This window comes from Asterias rubens, unplaced genomic scaffold, assembly GCF_902459465.1.
Source record: "Asterias rubens unplaced genomic scaffold, eAstRub1.3, whole genome shotgun sequence".
Lineage (NCBI taxonomy): Eukaryota > Metazoa > Echinodermata > Asteroidea > Forcipulatida > Asteriidae > Asterias > Asterias rubens.
In genome coordinates this window covers 65,577-90,656 of record NW_022985737.1, presented here as the reverse complement: position 1 = coordinate 90,656, position 25,080 = coordinate 65,577, and the positions used below count along the sequence as shown (strand labels likewise).

Genomic DNA, 25,080 nt, shown 5'->3' with positions numbered 1-25,080 from the left:
CGGATTAAGCTAAGCAAGAAACGAGTGAGTACCAGAAACAGCAATGGTAACTGTATGGTATTTTGGGCTGGTAACCAATTTTTGCTAAGCAAGATTTGTTTGTGCTTGGCAACTTTTTGTGTGTTTACAGGCTTTATGAAGTTGGGCCCAGGTCCAATCCATCATTCTCTTTAAAGTTGTTGTTATTTACACTAAAAAGAGCTAAAAAATATTTACCTCTGTTGGTCGCCTTTGTTGTGTGATGCAGTTTGAGTGGAGTTTTGCGCTGGTTTCTGAAAAGCCACGTTCATCAAGTCAATAGGTTCATCAGGTGGTACGCATCTATAACAAAATTAGTTGTATTAGGGTAAAACCAAAATTAATATTTTTTATGCTCGATGCAAATTTAACATCTACTATATAGCTGCGGTACCCGCTGCTAAAACATAGGATTCAAACTGCCTCTAGCTTTTGAATAATCTGAGTGGTCTAGTTGGTAAGACACTGCTCCAGAATTGCAAAGTTCATGGGTTCGGATCCCACCGAGTAATATGCCTGTGATTTTGTTTACAGGACTCGGGAAAGTAATGAGTGTAAGGGTAAACCCAAAATTAATATTCTTTATCCCCAATGCAAATTTAACATCTTCATGTATTTGAAAGAAAAATTTAAGATACAAATCATTTTTCCAGAAACTAAAATAAGTTTTATGTAAAAACAAAAAATGTGTCACAATTTTAAGTAGTATATTTACAGGAATATATATATTTTTTTTTGGGGGGGGGAAACATTTTCTCACCTGTCCGCTAGAGCAGCTATAACCATGGAATCTAGGCCTCCAGAAAACAAAATGGCTACCCTGCTACCATCCTGACAATGGGGGAGCCCTTCGCCACAACTGCTTTTCTCTTTGGTATCTACAGTATCACCTTCATCCCTGAGAGGAGTGCATCTAGAGCTTGTTTCCATGGTAACGCCACACTCATCCAAGTCATTGTTAGGCTCATCTTCAAGATAGGAATAAGAGGCTTTTGTAAAATTCTTAGTTTTGGGGGGCATTGTTGGCTTTTCAAAATCTGGCCCAAACGTTTGCATCCCAGGCGACGACGGAAACCCGACAGCTGCATCGTTTTGTCTCGGGAGGTTAAACACCCTCTTTCTTACGGCGCCCTCTAGGGCCTGAATAAGTCCCTCGGCGGCTCTCATCATCTCACACTCAATCTCAATCACTGACGCTGCACCCTCCTCCTCACCTTCTCTAGGCTCTCGTCCAAGATTTGAAATTGTTCTTGGCAAGGTATCTCCAATGTCTGTGCTCGGGAGAGTCTCGGCTTCTGATGAAGTCTCGTCTGCGGTTAACACAGAGGATTGTGGAGTACTTTGGTGACCCTGGCCTATAAATTGAGGTCCTGCGGTCAGACTGTTTGCTCCAATTCCCACTAGACCTGCTGACATTTCTGATTCTGCAGCTAAGTCAAACTTCTCTGAGCTTTGAAACTTCTTCCCTTCGGTTGAGGAAACTGCTCTGGATGCATCCTTTCTCTCAGTATCTTTCATTGTTGTTGGAGAACAAGGTTTCTTGTCGGCCACACCCTTTTCATCTCCATCCCACTCCTCAACTCCAAGAAGGCGTGGCTTATTCTGTTCTGCCCACAATGACAGCGCCCTCTCTTGAAGTCCGGATGGCAAGGACATATTTAGAGGACTGATTGGGCTCTTGATTCCTGTAGACGCTTTTGAAATGACAAAGCCAGGATTCGAACCATCCTCTTCTCCGTGGCATGCATCGCCCTGCGGCGTTTCATGCGGATGCCCCCCACTTTGATCCTGCTGGGGAGAATGACTACTGCAATTTGTTCTGAAAAGCTCTGTTGCATCTTGCTGCCATGGAAACAATTGCAGTGGGAAACGTTGGCTGTTTTCTCCTGGCCACTCTTCTAAAAGGTAGACCCCGTCAGCTGGTACTTCAGTCCATATCTGTTGAGAATAAATTGAACAAAAATTAAAATAAAAGTAACGGGTTCGTCCAGAGCTTTCTACGTTGAGACAAAACATCTCCCTGACAATATTTGACCCTGTTTAAATGTATGTTGAGTTTTATCGATGTACTGAAAAGGGTAGGGTGTTAATGTCCCCTTACACTCAAGCTATGTTGATATTGGCAGGACAAAAACAACATGATAAAATGTTAACCAAAATACACAAACAACAAATCTACCTCTGCAAATTAGGAAAGTAATGAAAAATATTAATTTTCACTCCGTGGACTCTCAAAAAAGCTCACTTAATGGAGAAAATATGATGAAGGGAGTTTCAGTTTTAAGTGTGGGAGGAATACCCCCAGGGAATCCCCATAGTTCCCCCAGCTGGAATTTGAACTGGGGTTCCAAAGGTGTAAGTCAAGGTAAGTACCACTATGTCAACCTGAAAGCAAACTTTACTCTTGAGGAAGAGCCAAGAAAAAGAATTACTCAAACAATTTTTGTATTGTTCAGTAACATATTATACTCTAATGTTTGAAGAGAAACACATTCTATTTCCAGGTGCCTTTAAAGGCAGTGGACACTATTGGTAGTTGTCACAGACTAGCCTTCACAGTTGGTGTATCTCAACATATGCATAAAATAACAAACCTGTGAAAATTTGAGCTCAATCGGTCATCAAAGTTGCGAGATAATAATGAAAGAAGAAAACACCCTTGTCACACGAAGTTGTGTGCGTTTAGATGGTTGATTTCGAGACCTCAAGTTTTAAACTTGAGGTCTCGAAATCAAATTCGTGGAAAATTACTTCTTTCTCCAAAACTATGGCACTTCAGAGGGAGCTGTTTCTCACAATGTTTTATACCACCAACCTCTCCCCATTACTTGTCACCAAGAAAGGTTTTATGCTAATAATTATTTTGAGTAATTACCAATAGTGTCCACTGCCTTTAAACAAACTAAACAGAAGGAGAAGTACAAATGTAGTTGGTGAGAAGAGGTGGCTTTTGAGTTGGTTCTTGAAATAAAGAAACAAAGAAGCAAAATAGCTAAAAAAAATACCAAGCCAGTGAATGACGAACAGATGACCAAACCATCTCAGCTTCCTAGTGAGTATACAGTTTGTGTAACAAATATGCGCTACTACGCTAGACCAATCCCATGAACCATCTCTGCCCTCACAGCTACCCATTGACCCCTGGGATGGGTGGAGAGAAGCAATTATAGTTAAGTGCCTTGCTCAGGGACACAAAGTGTCACGACAGGGACTCGAACCCACGCTCTGTTGAACAGAAACACCAGAGCTTGAGTGAGGTGCTTTTGTCCACTTGGCCATGAAACCCTAGTGGATGCCAACAGAAGGACACCTCTGGTTCTCAAAGCCTCGCACAGAGTTCTCTAAGATATCCATCTGGAAAGAGAATAGTTGGTCACCTGTGCTGGGAGGAATACTGCCCTCTGGTGTTAGGTCTGACAGCTTTAGGATTGTTCAACATTGATCTAGCAGCTAGTTGTTTTCAACATGTAGGCCTACCTGTTGTGGCACTGGACACCTTTGGTAATTGTCAAAGACCAGTATTCTCACTTGGTTTGTCCCAACATATGCATAAACTGTGAACCTTTTTACTCAATTGGTCATCAAAGTTGTAAGATGATTTTAAAAAAGTCACCATTGTTGCACAAATTTGTGTGCTTTCAGATTCCTAATACAAGGCTTCAGGCCTGATGAAGTCATTGGGTGGGAAATAACCTCTTTCTCAAAAACTACGTTACTATGGAGCCATTTCTCTTTTGTCACCACAGCTCTACATGCTTATTTAACATTACGAAGTAAGTTTTCAGGCTAACAATTATTTTTGGTTAATTACCAATAGTGTCCAGTGCCTTTAAGTGGAAAGTAGCAGGGCTCAAATCCACGCGACTGAAGGAAACATACCTCACAATCTTTTTCTGGAACAGTGTTTTATTAACCAGACCAGAATCAAAATGAAAAGAGACTGAAGTCAAAATGAGAACAAACTTTTATCATCTTTGACTCTTTTTATTTGAACAAAAAAATAAGAGAAGATTGATCTCTTCTGCTTTATGGGCGATACTCAGCTTGATTGAAATATCCATTTGTGAGACTCAGACTCAACATTTGAACATCGTAAATTTTAGACAAAGATTTTGAATTGAAGACAAAAATACAGGACCAGCGGACTTGTCCTGTCTTTATCTTTCTGGTCAAACACTGAAATCATTGGCCTCAGGTCAGTCAAATTTGTGCCCCGAGTAGGAACTTTTAATTTGTCAAATTCAAGCTGTTTTTGGACGGGACGATAAGGTTTAAGAAAAAGGAGGCAATCTTAATTTCACCCTTTCCATTTCTTATAGCACTGTATTTCCCCCCTAACAGTCCCAGGCCTGTAGGACAAGGGCAAGGGCACCAAGGCATTTTGTTTTTTTGGTAAAGGGCTTCCTATATTAAGGAAATTGTACATTTCTACTAGAGCATTTCCAGGGCACCAAGGCAATGACCAGGGGGCATGGAGGCAATAGCCTTTGTTGCCTCTGTGAAGTACCAGGCCTGTTTAAGTCCAAGTATCATTTCATCTTTTATGACTCTGCCATCTATGGGGGGGGGGCCCATACTAATACCCTGCGACAGTCAAAAGTCTTCCGAGGTGTCAAGTTCGTGACTCAGAAATCATCAATCATTAAGGTGGGATGTACAGAACGAGGCTGAGTTGAAGTAGGTCTACCGAGGCCAGGAAGCTGGTACCAGGATTTGTTCCTGTGTTTGAACCCTTTCTGAAGGCACTCTAAAACTACACCCACCCCCCCCCCCCCCTCTCTCTCTCTCTCTCTCCATCATCGTCCCAAGTTCGTTGGTATCTGATACATTAAATAAATACTTAGGAGACTCTATCTGAGGATACATGGTTGTGAAATCGTCCTGGAAGTTCACTCCACGGGGAAAGGTAAAGAGTTCAGTCTTGGATTCCAAGTTTTGTAGGGGTAAGAGGTAAAATTTAGATGCATTTTTTTTTAGAGATGGGCGAGGATTCCCCCCCCCCCCCAAAAGCACACTTGTATTTCACTGTAAAAAAAAACCTGCATGAATCATTTATCATTAAAGATGTTTAAGCCATTATACACTTTCGGAACCGAAAACAAAAAAGTACACTTTCGGAACAGAAAAAAAAACAGTTCACAGATTTACAAATAACTTACGGGTTTACAAAAGGTAATGGGGAAAGCCTTCTCTTGAAAAATTATTCCATGAAATGCTTTACTTTTTTAGAAAACATTAAAACACGAATTACGGATTTATTTTAAACACATGTCATGACACGGCGAAATGTGCGGAAACAAGGGTGGGTTTTCCCGTTATTTTCTCCCGACTCCAATGACCGATTGAGCGTAAGTTTTCACAGGTTTGTTATTTTATATATAAGTTGTGATACACGGAGTGTGGCCCTTTAGACAATACTGTTTACCGAAAGTGTCCAATGGCTTTCAAGGAAAACAATTTAAGTAAATATTTATTTTGAGTAATTACCAGACGTGTACCTTCCCTTAAAAGGCAGTAGACACTATTGGTAATTACTCAAAATAATTATTAGCATAAAACCTTACTTGGTAACGAATAATGGGGAGCTGAACTGATAGTATAAAATATTGTGAGAAGTGGCTTCCTCTGAAGTAATGTAGTTTTTTCGAGAAAGAAGTAATTCAATTTTCCATGAATTTGATTTCGAGACCTATATATTATGAATTTGAGGTCTCGAAATGAAGCATCTTAAAGCACGCAACTTCGTGTGACAAGGGTGTTTTTTCTTTTATTATTATCTCGCAACTTCGACGACTGATGGAGCTCAAATTTTCACAGGTTTGTTATTTTGTGCATATGTTGAGATACACCAAGTGAGAAGACTGGTCTTTGACAATAACCCATAGTGTCCACTGTCTTTAAAAGTGAAATTGGCACAAAATCTAGCAGGAAAGACACACGGTTGGCGTTCTAGTAGTATATGCATTGTTCTTTCGTCATCGCGTGACAGCACTTTTGTTTTTGCTCAAACACTTTTCTTAACCTCTGTCATGAGACCGTCTTGTCAGCAGTCCGTCAATCCATACAGAAGAGCCAGCAATTATCATTTTGTTGACTTCGCGCATTAACTGCATTTTCACAACTGTGTTGAAAGGCTTGTTTTTGTGATCCCATCCTCTTGACCGCAAATACCAGAGTTGTCGGAAGCCCTACTGCGGATTTGGAAAGAAAAGCATTTGATGGTGTTTATGGAACTCACACTAGATCAAGAGATTCGTGAAGGATTTCCGGTATGCCTCCAGTGATGTAAGAATTTCCCGACGATGCGTCATTCTGGATGAGTACGCGATGACAAAATGAAAACCACTTAAATATGTGATTCAACCAACGGCCTGGATACCGGAGCCAAGAAACAAAGAAAGCCGCCGGAACAATGCAAGGATTTGTTCGCGATCAAAATGGGGTTAATTTTCCCTAAGTTACCTGGGTCAGGAATTCCCTAAGAAATTGCTTTCTTCAAATATTTTCTTTCCGACTGAGAGGAAGTGCAAGTTGGTGAAGAGGGAAGACTTGGTGACGGACGAAACAGCACGAGACAAATCACCCGAGGGAGAAGGTGACTGATGACGTCTTTAGTCTCCCATAATAAGTGATTTTGAACATCGCAATGTGAAGCCATTTCTTTTATAGTTATTTTGTTTTACCTTATGAAAGCTGCAATGCTGGATTCATTCCCAAAGCTACATGTAATAAATTTTGCTCTTTGAAACTTCAAGAAAAAAAGAAAAAAATGTTCCCTTTGCCAGATCGCTGGCAAAATAATCACATTTCAGTGTGATCAACAATAATACATGAAACAAAAAACCTGTGCAAATTTGGCCTAAACCTTTTTTTTTTTAAAGGTTCATTTATGAGCACCAATCATCCAGAGAATATTTCAGTCTGAAATACTGATTACAAAGTGAAGGTAATTTTAAGATTTCAATGTCCCCCCCCTTTTACCCTTGAAATCCTGGGAGGGACCCTGTACACTGATTATCACCCCACCCAACCCCTACAAAAAAGTTACCTCTATCAGTGTCAAGCATGCGATGTGTCAAACACACAATTTGTTAAAATTTATGGGGGGGGGGGGGACTTGCCTTCCTCTGCAATCCTAAAAAATGACATTTATAGTCTGAGTTATTGCCCAATAAAGAGCAAAATCTAGCGGAGTAGCATGCAGCAGAAATGTGGGGCGCTCGGGTAGCCTGGCAGGGGGTAGTTTTTTTTTTTTTTTTTTCAGGGTACGACTGTGTGAAGGATGGATGGAGAAACATTAATGAAGGAAATAGTTCAACAAACTTGTCCACGACCTTCAGGGAAGGTTAAAGGGTGCTTTGGGTGGTGTACATCATTGGAAATTGCCCCGAACGAGAATATGACTGAGTTATCATCATAAAGGCAGTGGACACTATTGGTAATTACTCAAAAAAAATCCTAGCATAAAACCTTATTTGGTAACAAGTAATGGGGTGCTGTTAATATTAAAAAAACACTGTGAGAAATGGCTCCCTCTGAAGTAACAAGTTTCCAGAAACAAGTAATATACAAATTTGATTTCGAGACCTCAGATCTAGAATGTGAGGTCTCGAAAATCAAGCATCTGAACGCACACAACTTTGTGTGACAAGGGTATTTTTTTCTTTCATTATTATCTCGCAACTTCGACCCCCGGATTGAGCTCAAATTTTCACAGGTTTGTTATTTTAGGTATATGTTGATATACACAAAGTGAGAAAACTGGTCTTTAACAATTGTTAATAGTGTCCACTGTCTTTAAATGTAGGGTCATAGAATGATATTTTGTCAGCGTAATGCTAATTTATAATTACAGGCAAAATTATGAAGGAAGGTACAGTACAATAAAAGTTATTTATAATTGTGAAAGTTTCAGCTAAACAGTGTCTACTTGCTGAGAAAACAGTCACACAAACTTTTGAAGCCTTTCTCAGCCATCTGAAAGCAATAATTCTATGCAACCTCCTATTGTCCCTCTTTGGTTTGTACTTCTCTTTCCCAAGTTGCTAAACTGGGAACCTTCACCCTCCCCCACCCCCTGGAACTTCACCCACCCAGAGACCTCACCCACCCAGCAGGGACCATCTTTTGTTATACATACATGTAGGTGTACAGGTCCCTGGTTTGAATGGTGTATGACTACCCACGCACCAACAATGTTGAGAGGGTCTACTTTCTGGGAAGGGCAAGGTCTTAAACCTGTTGTACTCACTGCCTCATTCTTTTTATGGTATTTCAAGTAATACACCGCAAAGAAAACTTGACTGGGTTAATAGACAAAGAAATGTTTACTACAGCAAGACTTGAACCTGCGACCTCCGGATCAATGCACCAGTGCTCTACCTTAGAATTGGACACAGAGTCGGAGTACTTATAATGACCCCCTTTTATTGGCCGCCATCGTTGATAAAACTTGCATATATGTGAAAGGCTATCATTTGCTGAGTCGTATGCAGCGGGTACATGCGTGCACTTTCCCATTGTTTCACATCAAAGATTGTGGTCAATGACGTCATGTGCAATCCATGTTGAGTTACATGTACTGTATCTAGGGCTATTATAGATTTTTCCATAAAAAAAAACATAAGCAGCATAAAAACATAAAAAACTTAAGCAGCATGCAGCATCAGAGTCCAGCATTCTCCAGAAGACGATCAGAGCATACTGATCGAAACGCCGAGTTAATCCAACGGTTCTTTTCAGAACCACCCCAACTCATTTAGAGATTGTTATTACATGGTGTTACCGCAAACTTTTCTATATAAAAAAAACATACTAAGAATATGAAAAGCAAATCAATTTTGAAAATAATTGCTTGTTATTTTACCACTATTTTGTCAAAGGAAGACATCTGTTACAACCCTACAGACAGACATGAGACTGTGAGCATCAAAGGCATGATGCCACCACCTGAGCTGTAGAAAAGTTAGCAAGCCCCAAGCAGCACTTTTCACCAGTGTTTGTACGCTGCTGATAATGACAAATAAGTCACAGAACTGTTCATTTTACTTTGCCCAACTGAAGTACAGTGTACACGCATTAGCAGCTAACAGGATTTGCTGGCCCTGGCATTCTTTTATACTTTTTTGAAGAAGGCAAAGGATAAGATTTATTTACTCCTTTTATAAAAATGTCCCTTGTCTTGCAAGGCAAATGATATTGTACTCTCCCTTATTCTGCGTTCAAGTATTCAGTTAAGTGAGTTACCATTGAGCTATCTTTATAGCTCCATACCCCATACACCCCTACAGACAGGCGACGTTTTCTGAGCGAGCACTTTAAAATTTGGTGCAATGAGTTTAACAATTTCCCTTGTCTTGCAATACTCTCCCAGCATTCTCAATTCAATTACTCGATTTAAGTAGGAATTTAAGACCAGTTAGAGTTTGAGGTCTCAAAATCAAGCATCTGAAAACACACAACTTGAGGAGACTGGTCTTTCACAATCACCAGAGTCCAGTACCTTTAATTTGTTTGTCTGGTTAACTACACCCTACACCCCCTACAGACAGGTGAACATCTATCTCTGAGCATTTTAAAATTGGGTGCAATGGGTACAAAAAATGTCCCTTGTCTTGCAACACAAATGATATTATACTCTCCTGAAATGGTTAAGTTGTTTGTCTGGTAAACTAAACTACCCCAAACACCCAACTCCTCCTTGCACCAAATTTAAAAGTGCTCAGAGAATGTCAGCTGTCTGTTGCGGAATGTACCCCCATTATTTGTGGGTTTGACCAGTGGGGGAAAAACAAAATTCCAGCCAGCCTCAGCTGAGGGATTATTTGTTGCTTTTTAAATCCCTGGGGAAGGAAATGTTTGACAAGATCTACTGTGAATCCACCTGTTATGTAGAGGAATTATTTCATTGTTTGATTGGTAACAAACAAGTATTATTTGCAATCCCCGAGGCCTTATAGCAGTGAATAAAAAACATGTTTGCTGTAACATATAAAAAATAAAAAATAAATAGAACTTGATTTTATTTTATTTCTACATGTATTTGAGATTTTTTAAGGTTTTCCCAAGAGAAGAATGTTGTATGCAGGCATATTAATTTGGTCCTTTGAAAAAAAAGTAGGCCCATGATTTGGAACAATCTCCCAACTGCCATTAGGGAATCTAAATACTCTATCTGCTTTTCGCCCAGTTAATTTCTTTCTAGTGCGCTATGATCTTGATGGAATAGCGCCTTATCCATTTTAATTGTTATGTTATGTTATTGAGTAAAACAGCTGACCTATACATGTACATCGTACATTGTACATGTGTAGTAGGCCTACATGTTTTCAGGCTATTTGATCACAACTTTTCAGATTTTACCACGGGCAAAAAATAAATAAATCAGAAATCAGACTAAAATAGGAAGAATATCATACCTGTGGACGATCATATATTCTTGAGGCGGTTTTCATTAACCTTCATTATTACCCTGTTGTAATCTTGCTAAGCAAAAATATTTCTGCATATACAGGCAGTGGACACTATTGGTAAATACTCAAAATAATTACTAGCATAACACCACAATTGGTAACGAGTAATGGGGAGAGGTTGATAGTATAAAACAGTGTGAGAAACGGCTCCCTCTGGAGTGATGTAGTTTTCGAGAAAGAAGTAATTTTCCACAAATTTGATTTTGAGACCTCAGATTTAGAATTTGAGGTCTCGAAATCAAGCATCTGAAAGCACACAACTTCGTATGGCAAGGGTGTTTTATGCATAATGTTGAGATACAGCAAGTGAGAAGACTGGTCTTTGACAATTACCAACAGTGTCCAGTGTCTTTAACATTTGTTTTAGTTCAGATTTTGGGAAATGGTAGTATTTTATTACAACATTGAAAAAGTGACAGTTATAAAAAAAAAAAAGGTTATAAATGTTTACAAAAAATATGAGATGACAATAAGGAAGAAGTTAAGAAAATCTAGATTTATTTAAACTCAAACACAAGTTGTTTTTAAAGGAACAGTTAGTCTTTGAAAAGTGTTTGTAACCGTTTGTTATAAAATGCATATGGTTAGAAAGATACTGTAAAAGTAGAGTACAATGATCAACACAAACTTGCTCGAAATAGCGCGGTTTTCCTATTACCTCGTCGACTATTAATATTCTTAGTTTGCGCAGTAATAGGGAAACCACGCAATTTTGAGGCAAATTTGTGTAGATCATTGTATTCTACTTTTAAAACATCTTTCCAACCATATTCCTTTTTGTAACAAACAGTTCCAAGTGCTTTTTATAGACCAACTCGTCCGATCCAAGGCAACGTATTCCTTTAAGTACATGAACTTGAGGCTGTAAAAAACTGCTGTCGTCTTTCACATTGTCTAACCTTCGACTCTGCTCAGGTCAAAGTCTTTTTTTTTCAAGAAGGCGCAATCTAAATTTCTCAAAATCTCTAACATTAGGGTTGTGGGTTTCTAGAACTTTCTCTTTGAAGGAAAACATTGAAATTGATAACAGGATACCGATAACAAGTTTTTTTATCGTTCATTGCCCAGTTTACCTATTTGCTTTTTTTTTTCACATTTTTTTTTTTCTCCCTGGAGTGAGACAAACACTTTGTGCCCATGAGGGTTAACCATCTATTGTCTCCAGGAATGTTGGGAGTTTGATAAGCGTTTGTTTTATCAGCCCCATATGACAAGAAATGCCATCCCGATCCCGAACTCTCGTCAACATCAGTACCTACCACCTGGGAAATTCCAGCTCCATGCTATGTCACTTAAAATTCAATTCAAATTCTTCAAATGCTTCTGGACAAAACAATTGAAATGCTCATACACAAAGGAAATTAATCACCTTTAATTTGAACAATTTTTTCTCGGTCCAAATAGCTACTATGTCACTCTTCAATTAACATTCTTTAAATGCTTTTACAGCGAATGATGAAAATGCTGACAAAAGAAATTAAACATAGTTACATGTGTATATTTCCTTCATTTTCAAAGCTGTTCCATGATATGCGTGATCTGTACACTAGCAACTAAAGACAAGTCTCTATTCGCTTCTAAATGAACAGCCCCCACCACAAAAAAAGTTATAATAATGTTAATTAAAAACAATAAACAATTATTAAAAATAAATAAATAAATAAATAAATAGATAAAGATAGATAAATATATAAATATTTTTGTTTTATTTACTTTAATTCCATTGCACACATATTTTGAGTGGCTCTTATTATTTTGGTTTTAACTGCTTATTCTGTACTTCTTCTGTCTACCTTTCCGCACCAATACTGATACTATATTGAATTGAGAATTAAGGCACTTTCAATTAAAGTGTGCACAACCATGCTCATACCATTTTGTCTCTTATCTTGTGCAAAAGCAAATACTCAATACTGGCAATCTTCATTCTAAAAAAGACACAAGACTGTTTTCTGTTACAGCCACACTTTGGTTAAAGCCATTGGACCCTTTCGGTAAAAAAAAAAAAAAAAAACGTTCACAGATTTACAAATAACTTACAGGGTTTACAGAAGGTAATTGTGAAGGACTTTCCTTACAATATTATTCCATGAAATGCTTTACTTTTTGAGAAAACACTAAAAACAATATCAATTCTCAATAGCGAGAATTACAGATTTATTTTAAACACATGTCATGACCAACGAAATGCGCGGATACAAGGGTGGGTTTTCCCATTGTTTTCTCCCGACTCCGATGACCGATTGAGCCTAAATTTTCACAGGTTTGTTATTTTATATATAAGTTGTGATACACGAAGTGTTGGCCTTGGACAGTACTGTTTGCCGAAAGGGTCCAATGGCTTTAAATGGATTTAAAAAAAAATTAACCAGGATTTAAAGGAGTGCAAATTTTTAACAAAAAAAAAGGCCTGGAATTTCATCTTAGAGAGGAGGGTTAGGCAATTTTCAATTTGCTAACCGACACTTCCATTGGAAGTCTTAAAAGTCTAAAGGAGACTTTTTAAAGGGCACCAATGACAAGACCAGGGACAACAGAGGTCATGGCCCCCATCCAGACATGTAAATGTAATTAATGTTTTAGAACTTGGCATCCTCCCCCCTTTAATATGGAAGTCAACTCTTGATAATAAACCCCTGCTGTTCTATCTCACTCATAATGTAAAGAATGCTCCGTTGGACACGATTTCCGTTAATTATGGAAAATACCCGCAAAACAACATTGTGAGGACACCGGTGGGTTCAAGGATGTGGGTTACACAACGGAAAAAAAATTGGCGCCCATTAAAGTCATACACGTACGTAACATTTTCCTTGGTAATCTGAACCCTAGACATGTTAGAAATTAACGCTTTGATTAGACTAATTTTCTATTAACGACTATACTCCTGGCCTCAAATCTACCAACGACACCCTCAAAAATTGCCGTGGTGGCCTGGGCCCAATTTCATAAAAACTGTTACGCAGAAAATACTGCCTTTAAAACAAATTTCTTTACTAAGCAAAAAATTAGTGGGCCACCAGTCGAAACAATGTCAACTTTATGGAATATTGGCTGGTAACCTGTTTTTAGCAAACTTTTGCCTGTGTTTAGCGTCCCCTGTGCTTTTTCTGTTATGCCCCTCCCAAAGTTCCGATACAATTTATATTTTCCTCATACATAGAGGTGTGCCCCTCCAAAACTGAAGTGTAAGGCCTGTCAGTCGGTATAAATCCCTCCCCGGCAAACCCCTTACCTCCGTCCATTACACCCCTACATTTGACACTCTTAACCAGAACTCATTGGTGTAAGGGGATTCTTCATTAAACCAGTGAGGGGGGGGGGGGGTCAGAGGGTGGTCTGCCCCAAAACATACACAGATGAAGCACTTATTTCTAATACAAGGTAAAAAGTCTTTGTTCGCAGATCAACTTGTTTTTCTTCTTGCCGTGCCCAAATTTCCCCCTCTCAGTTTTGCCTGCATTCAAGAGGGCAGTTCCCCCTCCCACCCTACCTCCACCCTGGGTCATACATGTACTATATGGTATACCCAAGTTTCAAATCCTTTCACGTTCCATACTCATTCTACTCTCTCCCCAAGAGAGAGTAGGATTTGTACCACAGCAATCCTCTAGATTTGATCACATTACCACTTAAGAAATAATATTCATGCGTTCAAGAAAAAAAGAATAGACTTTTGTAGTTGGAAGAGAAAACTCTTTTGATTTCCGGTGCGTCATATTTCTCTTGGCTTAGAGTCAATACCAGGGGGGGGGGATGCCATTAAAAAAAATTATTCCTGTGCAGGAATCTTTAAAACATGAGGGAATGCGAGAAGCCGGAACCCTCAAGTCAACATGAGGAACATTGCGGTTTACAACTTGTTTACCTGTCTGGGCAATTTTGTCAGCTGTTTCCTTACCATCGAGGGACATTTTCTTTTTGCTTCTTCTGTTTGTTCTTCCCCCGCATTCCTTTATATTTTATTGTCTGTCAGTCAAGTCTATAGTCTCTCTGAAGGTTTTAAACAAATACTAACAAATGATTTTACAGTGTCTGGGTCTGGGTCGATTCTATTACAATAAAAGGAACATGTGAAAATTTCCTTTCAAAAGGTAGTTGAGTTTTTGAGAAACAATGTATTCCCGAAAGTCCGGAGGGAGTCCATTTGCGATTTGCCTCACTTTTTATCAATTTGGGGTTGATTTCCTCTGGGTACGCCTGACACTTATTTTGTACTTTATGGTTTATAATATAAATGTTTGCATTGCAATTTTTTATAACAAACTTTGCTTCTTTTTTAACTGTATTTTGCAACCATATTGCTATTTCTGCTCATGTTTTTATCCTGGTTTTTAATGTTTTTTGACTGTGCAGCACTTTGAAAAAGTGTTAAAGAGCTTTAAAAAATGCGATTAAGTGAAGTTAAGTTAAATTATGCAAAAAGAACGATCCCTAAAAGAAATAAACAATCTGGGAAGTGTTACTCTTGAATTCAAATTTTGGGGTATAAAAACGGATTTCGTTTTACAAACCACATTACTTCGAAGTGAAATGTTTCTCAAAAAGCTGCTGTAGGCTTCCAACCAAGTTAGTGCTAATTTTAAAAGTGATTACCAAACGATCCTGGTAAGCTTTCCATTGGTTAAAAAATTAGTTTTAGTTTCTGAAAAATATCCTACCTGACTGTGTGGCTCCTCTGGCCGACTGGCAACTGAGGAAAGACTAAACTGGCCATCGGTGCAGCTCCATAGAAGGCTACGTCGACCAAAACAGTCACGTCCAAACCATAAACGATGCTGTGCTTCCTGGTGGTGTTTGAGGAAATAAAATGAAAATCAGATTTGCGGGTTCGAATCCAACAACAGGAGGGAAATTAATAAATGTTATTTATATATTTGTTTTAACCTTATACACCGATGTGTATTTGCACTGTATACTGAGTACTTTCCTGAGTTCTGTGAAATAAAATCACAGGCATATTACTCAGGTGAGATTACTCAGGTGAGATTACTCAGGTGAGATTACTCAGGTGAGATTACTCAGGTGAGATTACTCAGGTGAGATTACTCAGGTGAGATTACTCAGGTGAGATTACTCAGGGGAGATTACTCAGGGGAGATTACTCAGGGGAGATTACTCAGGTGAGATTACTCAGGTGAGATTACTCAGGTGAGATTACTCAGGGGAGATTACTCAGGTGAGATTACTCAGGTGAGATTACTCAGGTGAGATTACTCAGGTGAGATTACTCAGGGGAGATTACTCAGGTGAGATTACTCAGGGGAGGCAATAAAAGACAGAACCCTCTCTGAGTGAGATCTGCCAACATTTGCATCTTGAAATCCTGAAGATTTTGTACACCAATCAGAATTTAGAAATATATTCAACACAAAATAGGAAAGTTTCCATAATGAGGCAGATAGTCAAATTTATGGAAAGATTGGTTGACTTTTAGGGAGAGTTGGCAGATCTGCTACCCCCCCCCCCCCCAAATAGGAAAAGTTTCCATAACCAGGGAGATTGTCAAATTTATGGAAGGATTGGTTGATTTTCAGGGAACCTCTTGCAGAATTAGGGAGAGTTGGAAGATCTGCTACCCCCCACCCTCCCCCCCCCCAAATAGGAAAAGTTTCCATAACCAGGGAGATTGTCAAATTTATGGAAAGATTGGTTGAATTTCAGGGAACCTTCTGCCGCATCTGGGAGAATTGGCAGCTTGGCTCCCCCCATGGAAATTGATAATCAGACAGATAGTTTAAAAAAAAAATCAGTAGAACATGGAAATATTCGTTGATTTTTCAGGGAACCTTCCTGCAGAATCAGGGCAGAGTTGTCAGCTATGCTGATTGCCAACCCCAACCCCCCCCCCCCTTAGGAAATATGCCCCAGAGCCAGAGGTGTTTACACTAAAACACACCTGAGCTCACAGACAGAGTGCAGACTGATGCCAATCACAAGCCCATGCCAAGGTCAGACACCTGTTCGTTGTAGACAACAGTAAAAGAGACACCACGCCAGGGCTCCCCTTTAAGAAGACTACAGGCAACAGGTGAGCCCTGGTGTTCACATTCCTTTGTTACGTCAAGTGGTGAGTCTCTTTCTTGGAGGGCGAGTTATTGTTGTTCTAATCGGAGGGGAGATCTGGAGATATTTGACAGCACTGAATGCCCTAAACGTGGAGCACTAGAATTTAGAAAGGCTGCACTTTTTATCTTGTTCTTTTAATGTCTTATAATATGTGGCTTCTTATAAAGCGCTAAAATCTCAGTGACGCTCATGGCTTTCTAATATCATTACCCCTGGACACTGGGCCATTTATTTTATTCCTCAAACAATCTCTCCTCACTTGGGAATGTAAATCATCTAAACTAAATCAATCACAAGAACCATCTCTGCCCTTATATAGGAACCTGTTTACCCCTGGGTGAAGAGAAGCAATTATATAGTGGGTCTTGCTCAAGGACACGGTAAACAGTAAACACTTCAAAAGAAAATTGTGACACTAATCCAAATATTGGCCATCAATTGGTGAACTGTCATTAATAGGGCTTACATTGAATTGAAGGGGAGGGGGAATCAACAAGATTATAAGGCTTGCTTGCAGGCCAAAATGTTTACTGACTAGAATTGAAACGAGAAAACAAAATATACCTACATGTATGATCAAATTTAAAGGCACTAATGAACACCTTTAGTAAATTGTCAAAGACTAGTGTACATTCTCACTTGGTGTATCCCAGCATAATGCACAAAAAAAACAATCAATTGGTAATCAAAGTTGCAAGAAAATAATAAAAGACAAAAGACCCTTGTTGCACAACTTTGTGTGCTGTCAGATTAAAAGGCTTCAGGCCTGGAGTATTTTAATATTTGAGTGAGAAATTACCTCTTTCTCAAAAACTATGTTACTTCAGAGAGAGCCGTTTCTAACAATGCTCTCCCCCATTGCTCATACACAGTACAAGTAAGTTTTTATGCCAACAATAATTCTGAGTAATTACCAATATGCCCAATTGCCCAGTGCCTTTAAAGCCATTGGACACTTAAAGCCATTGGAACAGAAAAAAAAAAGTTCACAGATTTACAAATAAGTTACAGGATTTACAGACGGTAATGGTGAAAGACTTCTCTTCAAATATTATTCCATGGAATACTTTACTTTTTGAAAAACATTAAAACAATAGGCCTATCAGTTCTCGATATCGAGATTTCCAATTTCTTTTTAAACACATATCATGATGCCAGGAAACGTGCGGAAACAAGGGTGGGTTTTCCCGTTATTTTCTCCCGATTCCGATGACTGATCGAGCCTAAATTTTCACAGGTTTGTTATTTTATATATAAGTTGTGATACACGAAGTGTGGGCCTTGGACAATACTGTTTACCAATAGTGTCCAATGGCTTTAAGACAAAGCATTATAAGGAACAAGAAGCTCTCTGAGCTTGAAACAAAGCAACCCCCACCCCCAAACAAAACACCCGATAATTAATAAATCAGAAATACAGAATGTCTCGACGACGGACTACCCATGAGAACATTCTTGGGTCCCTCACCATTGGGGGTGGTTAAGGTTTCTTCTAGGTTATTGCCCTCAAGCACTTGAGGTCAAATGTTTGAGGACAGAGTACCTGAACATTCTATGTACTAAGCCAGTCATGAAAGAGAATAAATTACTACCGGCATTCCATTTGGTTATCATGAGTTCTTGCTCTTGTGTGAACCAGTGAACCCAGTGCCCAAGTTGTGGGGGGAGGGGAAAGATCCCTGGGACGAAGCAATCAGGGGCATCACATTGTGAGACATTATTTTGGTTGTTAAGGAAATGTTTTTGTTATTAAAAAATAAAGAAAACATGGGGCAGTCTTTTGGTATTTAGGAAATATGGCTCATTCTTTGAATAAGGAAAAATGGCTCATAAGGAAATTTGGCCAGTTCTTTGAGTTTTTAATGAAATAAGGCTCATTCTTTGCGCTTTTAAGGGAAAATGGCTCATTCCTTTGGTTATCAAGGAAATGGCTCATTTTTGAGTTATCAAGGAAATAGGGTTCATTCTTTAGTTGAGAAAATATGGCATTGGGGCTCTCCCCATTTTTTTAATTTTTTGTTTTAAAGAGCTGTTGGGATCTGAATATCACACGTTCTTCCCATATGTGTCACCTTGGAATGAGGTTCATGGGATGTTTTTTTTCATGGATTTCTGTTTCCAATTAATTTCTCTTTGTGTTTACAAACTGTTAATCAAATTGTAGATTCATTTGACTTTTATTTCAGCGATCTTTTTAATAATTCTTTTTTTAAATAATTTCTTTTTAATTTGTTTTTGAGGTCAAGGTCATTTACATTTTGCAAAGGCCACTTCAATTGTACAAAAATCTTTTTAAAAAAATGTATGAGAAACTGTTGAACAAGGCAATAACGAAAAGGGTCTCTGTTGCCTCCATTGTAATAGACCGATCCACTAAGCTCCGCCCCATTGCGTATTGACCAATCACAACGCGACGAAGGTCAGACAAACAAGGTCCGACATGCGTGCACGTATCTTGGCGCGCACGGCAGAGTTGTGCAGAATGGCATCAAGGAGAGCCCCACGTGTTCTTGCTCACACGTGCGTCGTGGGCGGAGCCTACTGGATCGGTCTATTACAGGCCTGACATTCACCATTTCCCTGTCTCAAATATTGCTGTTGTCGTAACTTCTTTATATTTATTGTTTACTGTCACATTCTGGAGTCTAATCCATTTTATACAATGTACATTTCCAATTTGTAGGCCTGTATTTTTAAATATTTGACAATAAATATTTGAATGAAAATATTTGTTTTCTTTTACCTGCCAATAAATGAAGCTCCACGGTCCCCTGATTCCACTCATACTTGCTAGAATTTCCCCCTGGGTGTGACAGGACTGCAGGATGGCCAACAACAACTGACCATCATTCTCATCATGGGCAACCTATAAGGGAAACCAGGGAAACAATTGACAACAAACAAAACATAGTTCTCTATGAGTTGAGTGAGGTGATTTGAGTGAAAGGCTCTGCAGGTGCTGTATGCTTTATTTTTGAAAGGGCAAGGACACCAATACATTTTCATCGCGGTAAATGGCACCCTTATGAGGACATTGTACATTTCGACTGGAGCATTTCAAGGGCACCAAGGCAATGGCCAGGGGGAATGGAGGCAATTGCCTTTTTTTGTCTCCATAAAGTACCAGGCCTAGCACCAAACACTTTTGTTAATTGTCAAAGAGACCAGTATTTTCACTGGGTGTATCCAATAAATAACCAATCATTGTAGTTCAAAGAGCAGGATTTCTTCAAATTTGAAGAACATTGAAGAAAATAAAAGTTAATTTTTCACAAAGCAGAAAAAAGAAAATTCTGAATTCAGATAAAAGTCTGAAATTTCTCATCACTTTGTACTTTGTGTAGCAGAGCAAACAGAGAACTTGCAAGTTGCATGGGTGCCGTGGCCTGGCTGTAATAAAGGCAGTGGACACTATTGGTAATTACTCAAAACACTTATTAGCACAAAACCTTACTTGGTAACGAGTAATGGGGAGAGGTTGGTAGTATAAAACATTGTGAAAAACGGCCCCCTCTGAAGTTGAGTAGTATTCGAGTAAGAAGTAATTTTCCACGAATTTGATTGCAAGACCTCAGATTTAGAATTTGAGGTCTTGAAATCAAGCATCTGAAAGCACACACAACTTCGTGTGACAAGGGTGTTTTTTCTGTCATAGTTATCTCACAACTTTGACGACTAATTTAGCTCAAATTTCACAGGTTTGTTATTTTCTGCATATGTTGAGATACACCAAGCGAGAAGACTGGTCTTTGACATACACCAATAGTGTCCAGTGTCTTTAAATTACCTAGTGACCAGGGATAATATTATTGGGGGTGCTTTGAGAGGCCCTTCAGGTGTGTAAAGCCAATATAAAAATCAATTATTATTTCTGTTATTACCTTTATCCCATCAAAGATTTCTCCATTCCACAAGAGTACATTGCCCTCCGAGTCCCTCAGAGGCTGATAAGTCAGCGTTCCTCTCTGATGGAGAACATGACCTGAGAAGATGGCGTCAATCTGGCGATGTGACTGTGGCTCGGCTGGGTCGATGGAGACCGTCTTATGGAGTTGACAGGCGCAATCTGGACCACGTCTGGTCAGGTTTAGGTATAACTACGTACAAAGGATACAGAGATTTAGGTTCAATAGTTTAGTTTGTTTAGTTTATTTCTTTTATTGCACAAACAAGTACATGTACATGTACATCAAGGTGCAAAAGGGAAACCCTGGACTGGCATTTACACTTTAGACCAAAACAGACACAAACAACAGCAAAAATGCAACAACAAAAACCCTGCATAAAATATGGACGCAAGTGTACATGATGTATAATAGTAAAAAAAGAAAGTGACAAATTAACAATAATACAACATATATATCCCTACAGAAATTTTATAGACAATTTAAAATAAAAATTTGAGATACATGTATGCCACTTAAAGCAAGACTGTAAAAGAAAGAAAATATACCTCAAATTAAAGGTCAGAGGGGCTAATCATTTTGGTTACAGCAAATGTCAAACAAAACAATATCTTAAACATGTTGTTGCAATACGTTTGATGTAGGGGATTGAAGTTTACAGTGGATCAACAAGAAGTGCATTTTATTGAAAATTTACCTTTGACTGCTTCAGCTGAGTCAATGAAGAGTGTGTCTGTTGTTTACAACCATCATCCCTCGAGGCTGTTGCTAGCACACAGTAAATACCACACATAGTGAAAAGTCACCAACGGTCACACCGACATGTATGTCCACAAATACTCAGGACTATTGCATGTACCTACAAGAAACAAATCAATTCACAAAGATTTCACAAAGAACTTAGCACAAAAAATTTCAAAGGCAAGTCCTAAGTTTGGACGAGTAATTCCTCTCTTTAGACCCATTACAAAGTGCAATGGAACCCATGTGTTATGTTAATAATTGGCAAAAATTTTTTGAAGTTTTGTTACTGTTATAAATGGAGATTTTAAAGGCAAAGTATGCCAGTCAACTCGCCCCTAGCAAAGTCGCCTACTTCAAAGTTGTCCCCTAGCAAAGTTGTCCTCTCTCAAAGTCGCCACCCCCCCCCCCCCCGAAAGTCGCCCCTTGACAGAGCCACCCCCCAACAAAGTCGCCCCATGAGTTTAAAGAGCAATTTCACCGGCATGATGGCGCAAGATTGTTAGTTTGTTGCCTGATATGTTTAAACTCTTTTTAGAGTTTTTCGATTTTCGGTAGTGGCTCTCATCAGCAAGAGTTGTTGTAGAAGAGGTAGTAAAAAAAAAAAAAAAAAAAGGGCCCACAAATAGTAAAATTTGATGAGGTTTGATGACGTATCGACCATTTTGAAATTTTAAAATGAAACGAAAATTTAAAACTTAAATTAAGAAGCATGGGCGTACACCAAAACCAAGTAATTTATTTTTATTTTTAAATAGGCCCTTTTTTAATTTCAAACAAATAAATAAAGTAAATAGCCATCCTCATCTTAAAGGCAGTGGACACTTTTGGTAATAACTCAAAATAGTTATTGGCATAAAACCTTTCTTGGTGACGAGTAATGGGGAGAGGTTGATGGTATAAAACATTTTGAGAAACGGCTCCCTCTGGAGTGCCATAGTTTTCGTGAAAGAAGTAATTTTCCACGAATTTGATTTTGAGACCTCAGATTTAGAACTTGAGGTCTCGAAATCAACCATCTAAACGCACACAACTTCGTGTGATAAGGGTTATTTTTCTTTCATTATTATCTCGCAACTTCGATGACCGATTGAGCTCAAATTTTCACAGGATTGTTATTTTATGCATATGTTGAGATACACCAACTGTGAAGGCTAGTCTTTGACAATTACCAATAGTGTCCACTGCCTTTAAAAGTAAAAAAAAAATAGTAGGGTTTGAAATTCAACAAATTTTTGACAGGCAAATTTTTTACAAATAAATTACAATTCATGCACAATATGTTAACAAAATTATTTCAGTTTAAAAACAAGTTACTTTAAAAGTAAATAGGCCTGTAGGCCTATATACTGTATAATGTAAAAAACCATCATATCACCTCCAAAAAGTAATCAACTTTTAAGGGAAAATTTTACAAACGAATAGGCCTATCATTTCAAAAATTTAATGTACATTAATTTATGAAAACTTAAACTATCACTTCTTTAATCAAAAACAAGGAAATAAAGTAAATAAACCATCTTGATTCCTATCACCGCAATAATAAAGATATACTAGGGAATAGCTACATGTAGTAGGGGGCAACTCCATCAGAGGGAGACTCTGTCAAGGGCGACTTTGTGAGGGGCGACTTTAAGAGGCGGCGACTTTCTTGGGGGGGGGGGTGTCTCTGCTACAGTGATACTGTAGTGTAGTGGGCAACTTTGCTAGAAGGGCCGAATGACTGGTTTCCTCTGTTTTTGAACCAATTGTTTTAATCAAAAACTAAACCTGTGAACATTTCATTAAAAAAAAAACCAGCAATTTGGGGAAACTGCAGAAAATGCATGGAGGAAGAAAAGAGTGACACTGCACGAGCAAGCATGGCGATAATCTTCCGGACGTTGCCACCAATTTATCCGCCGCTAATAAACTCCAAAACCACTGAATTTTTTTCTTACCTGAGAAGAAGGGTTACCGCATATATACATCCCGAAAAAAAAGAAAAAAAAGAAAAAAAAGGGCCGGAAGTTGGTGGCGAGGACGTAAAATTTTTCCGCTATGGCTAGCTGACTGTCGTCAGTTATCAACAATAACAAATACATACTCATCATATTCTAATCATAGGAATGGGCCTAACTTTATTTGGATGGATACAAAACCTTGCAAGAGAAGAGTAGCAGCGGCACTGGCAGTGTTGACTTAATGAAAAGTGAAAGAAATCTCTTAATTACCTGTTAACGAGGAAATATCAATTCATTGTATAAAGCTTATCCATTTCTGTGGAGGACATCTGTGTAAATCCCTGACTAGTTTAACCCTTCTGGGTAGAGTTTTTGACCACACGTTTGTTTTCCACGGGCAGCGCCATCTTGTTTGCGGCGCACACCGTAAACGATTGTTTGTGTTCACAGATCTCAACTCCAGTAAAGGCTGGATGGAGTTTCTGCGCCCATCCGTCCGTTTTCTCGTAAAAATGAATTGGTATACTGCGACACTTGTATCTCTTGTATGAATTATTGATATGGGCCTACCTGTGTCAATTTAGTCAAACTTTTATATTAGGTGTCTACATTGACACCTGAACTATTCAAACATGAAACCTGCTTTACGTGAACGTAACCTTTGAATTCCATTGGTATCAATCCTTCTCACCTTTAGAGCAAAGATGGTTACCAGTTGCTCGTGACGTCATAACTTATAGTGCACGGTGGGCGACGACCTTCACTCCATATTGTTTTTGCCATCAATAGAATGTCTTGCATGCGGCTACACGACATGGTGTAGACGACGTCGCGTGCCATGTTAGACTGACATTATTATGACACAAATATGATATCATCTTAAAACAAAAACACACAAAATAGGCCTGTAGTTATGTCGATACTAAAACTTCAAAATACAAACAAACGTAACAACCGGCGCAGTTTATCTCAGTGTTTGCAGGAGACTACATAATTTGCGCTATTTCTCGTCCTAAAATAATTTCTAGCATAACAATTTATTTTTAACGAGCGATGGAGAGCTACTGATGTTGTAAAAGATTGTGAGAAACGGCTCCCTCTGAAGTATTGTAGTTTTTGAGGAAGAAGTAATTTCTCACTCAAATAATGAGATACTTCAGACCTTAAGCCTTTTATCATGCATCTAAAAGCACACACATTTTTTGAGCAACAAGGGTGTTTTTCATTTCGATGACCAAAATTGAGTCAATACTTTCACAGATTTGTTATTTTATACATAATATTAGGTTTCATCAAGTGAGAATATTGGTCGTTGACAACTATACCAAAGGTGTCCAGGGGTCGATTTCACAACGAGTTAGGACCAGTTCTAACGACTATAGTCCTATGAGATATACAAATTGCATGGATAGTCCTAAGTTATGACGAGTAACTGGTCCTAACTCGAGATAAGAATAGTCCTAACTCTTTGTGAAATCCACCCCAGTGCCTTTACTCTTGTGTGACCTACTGACCTACTTTAATAACCCAAATGAAACTAAATTACAGCAAAACAGTCATCTATTGAAAAAGCTCAATGAGAAACATTATTGTAGAAATACCGAACTGAAACAACCCACTTTATTTCGAAAGTATATAGCAATAGACTCTGAACACTATATTGGTAGTTGTCAAAGACCAGTCTTCTCACTTAGTGTATCTAAACATATGCATAAAATAACAAGCTTGTGAAAATTTGAGCTCAATTGTTTACAAAGTTGTGAGATATGAATGAAATAAAAAATACCCTTGTCACACGATGTTGTGTGCTTTTAGATGCTTGATTTCGAGACCTCAAAATCAAACTCTTGGAAGATTACTTCTTTCTCGAAAACTACTTCACTTCAGATTGAGCCGTTTCTCACACTGTTTTATACTATCAACCTCTCCCCA

At 38.6% G+C, this 25,080-nt stretch overlaps 1 protein-coding gene across 1 annotated transcript; it reads right to left on the bottom strand.

Annotated features, from left to right (window-relative positions):
- Positions 1-216: 216 nt before the first annotated feature.
- LOC117306505 (asparagine synthetase domain-containing protein 1-like) lies at positions 217-23,770 on the bottom strand (the record flags this gene model as incomplete). The annotated part of the gene is given in 7 exon segments (XM_033791060.1): positions 217-321; positions 779-1,956; positions 15,152-15,277; positions 19,303-19,425; positions 20,441-20,656; positions 21,162-21,323; positions 23,419-23,770. Coding segments are annotated over 6 exon segments (1,844 nt in total), but the record flags the coding sequence as incomplete, so codon positions are not given.
- Positions 23,771-25,080: the final 1,310 nt, after the last annotated feature.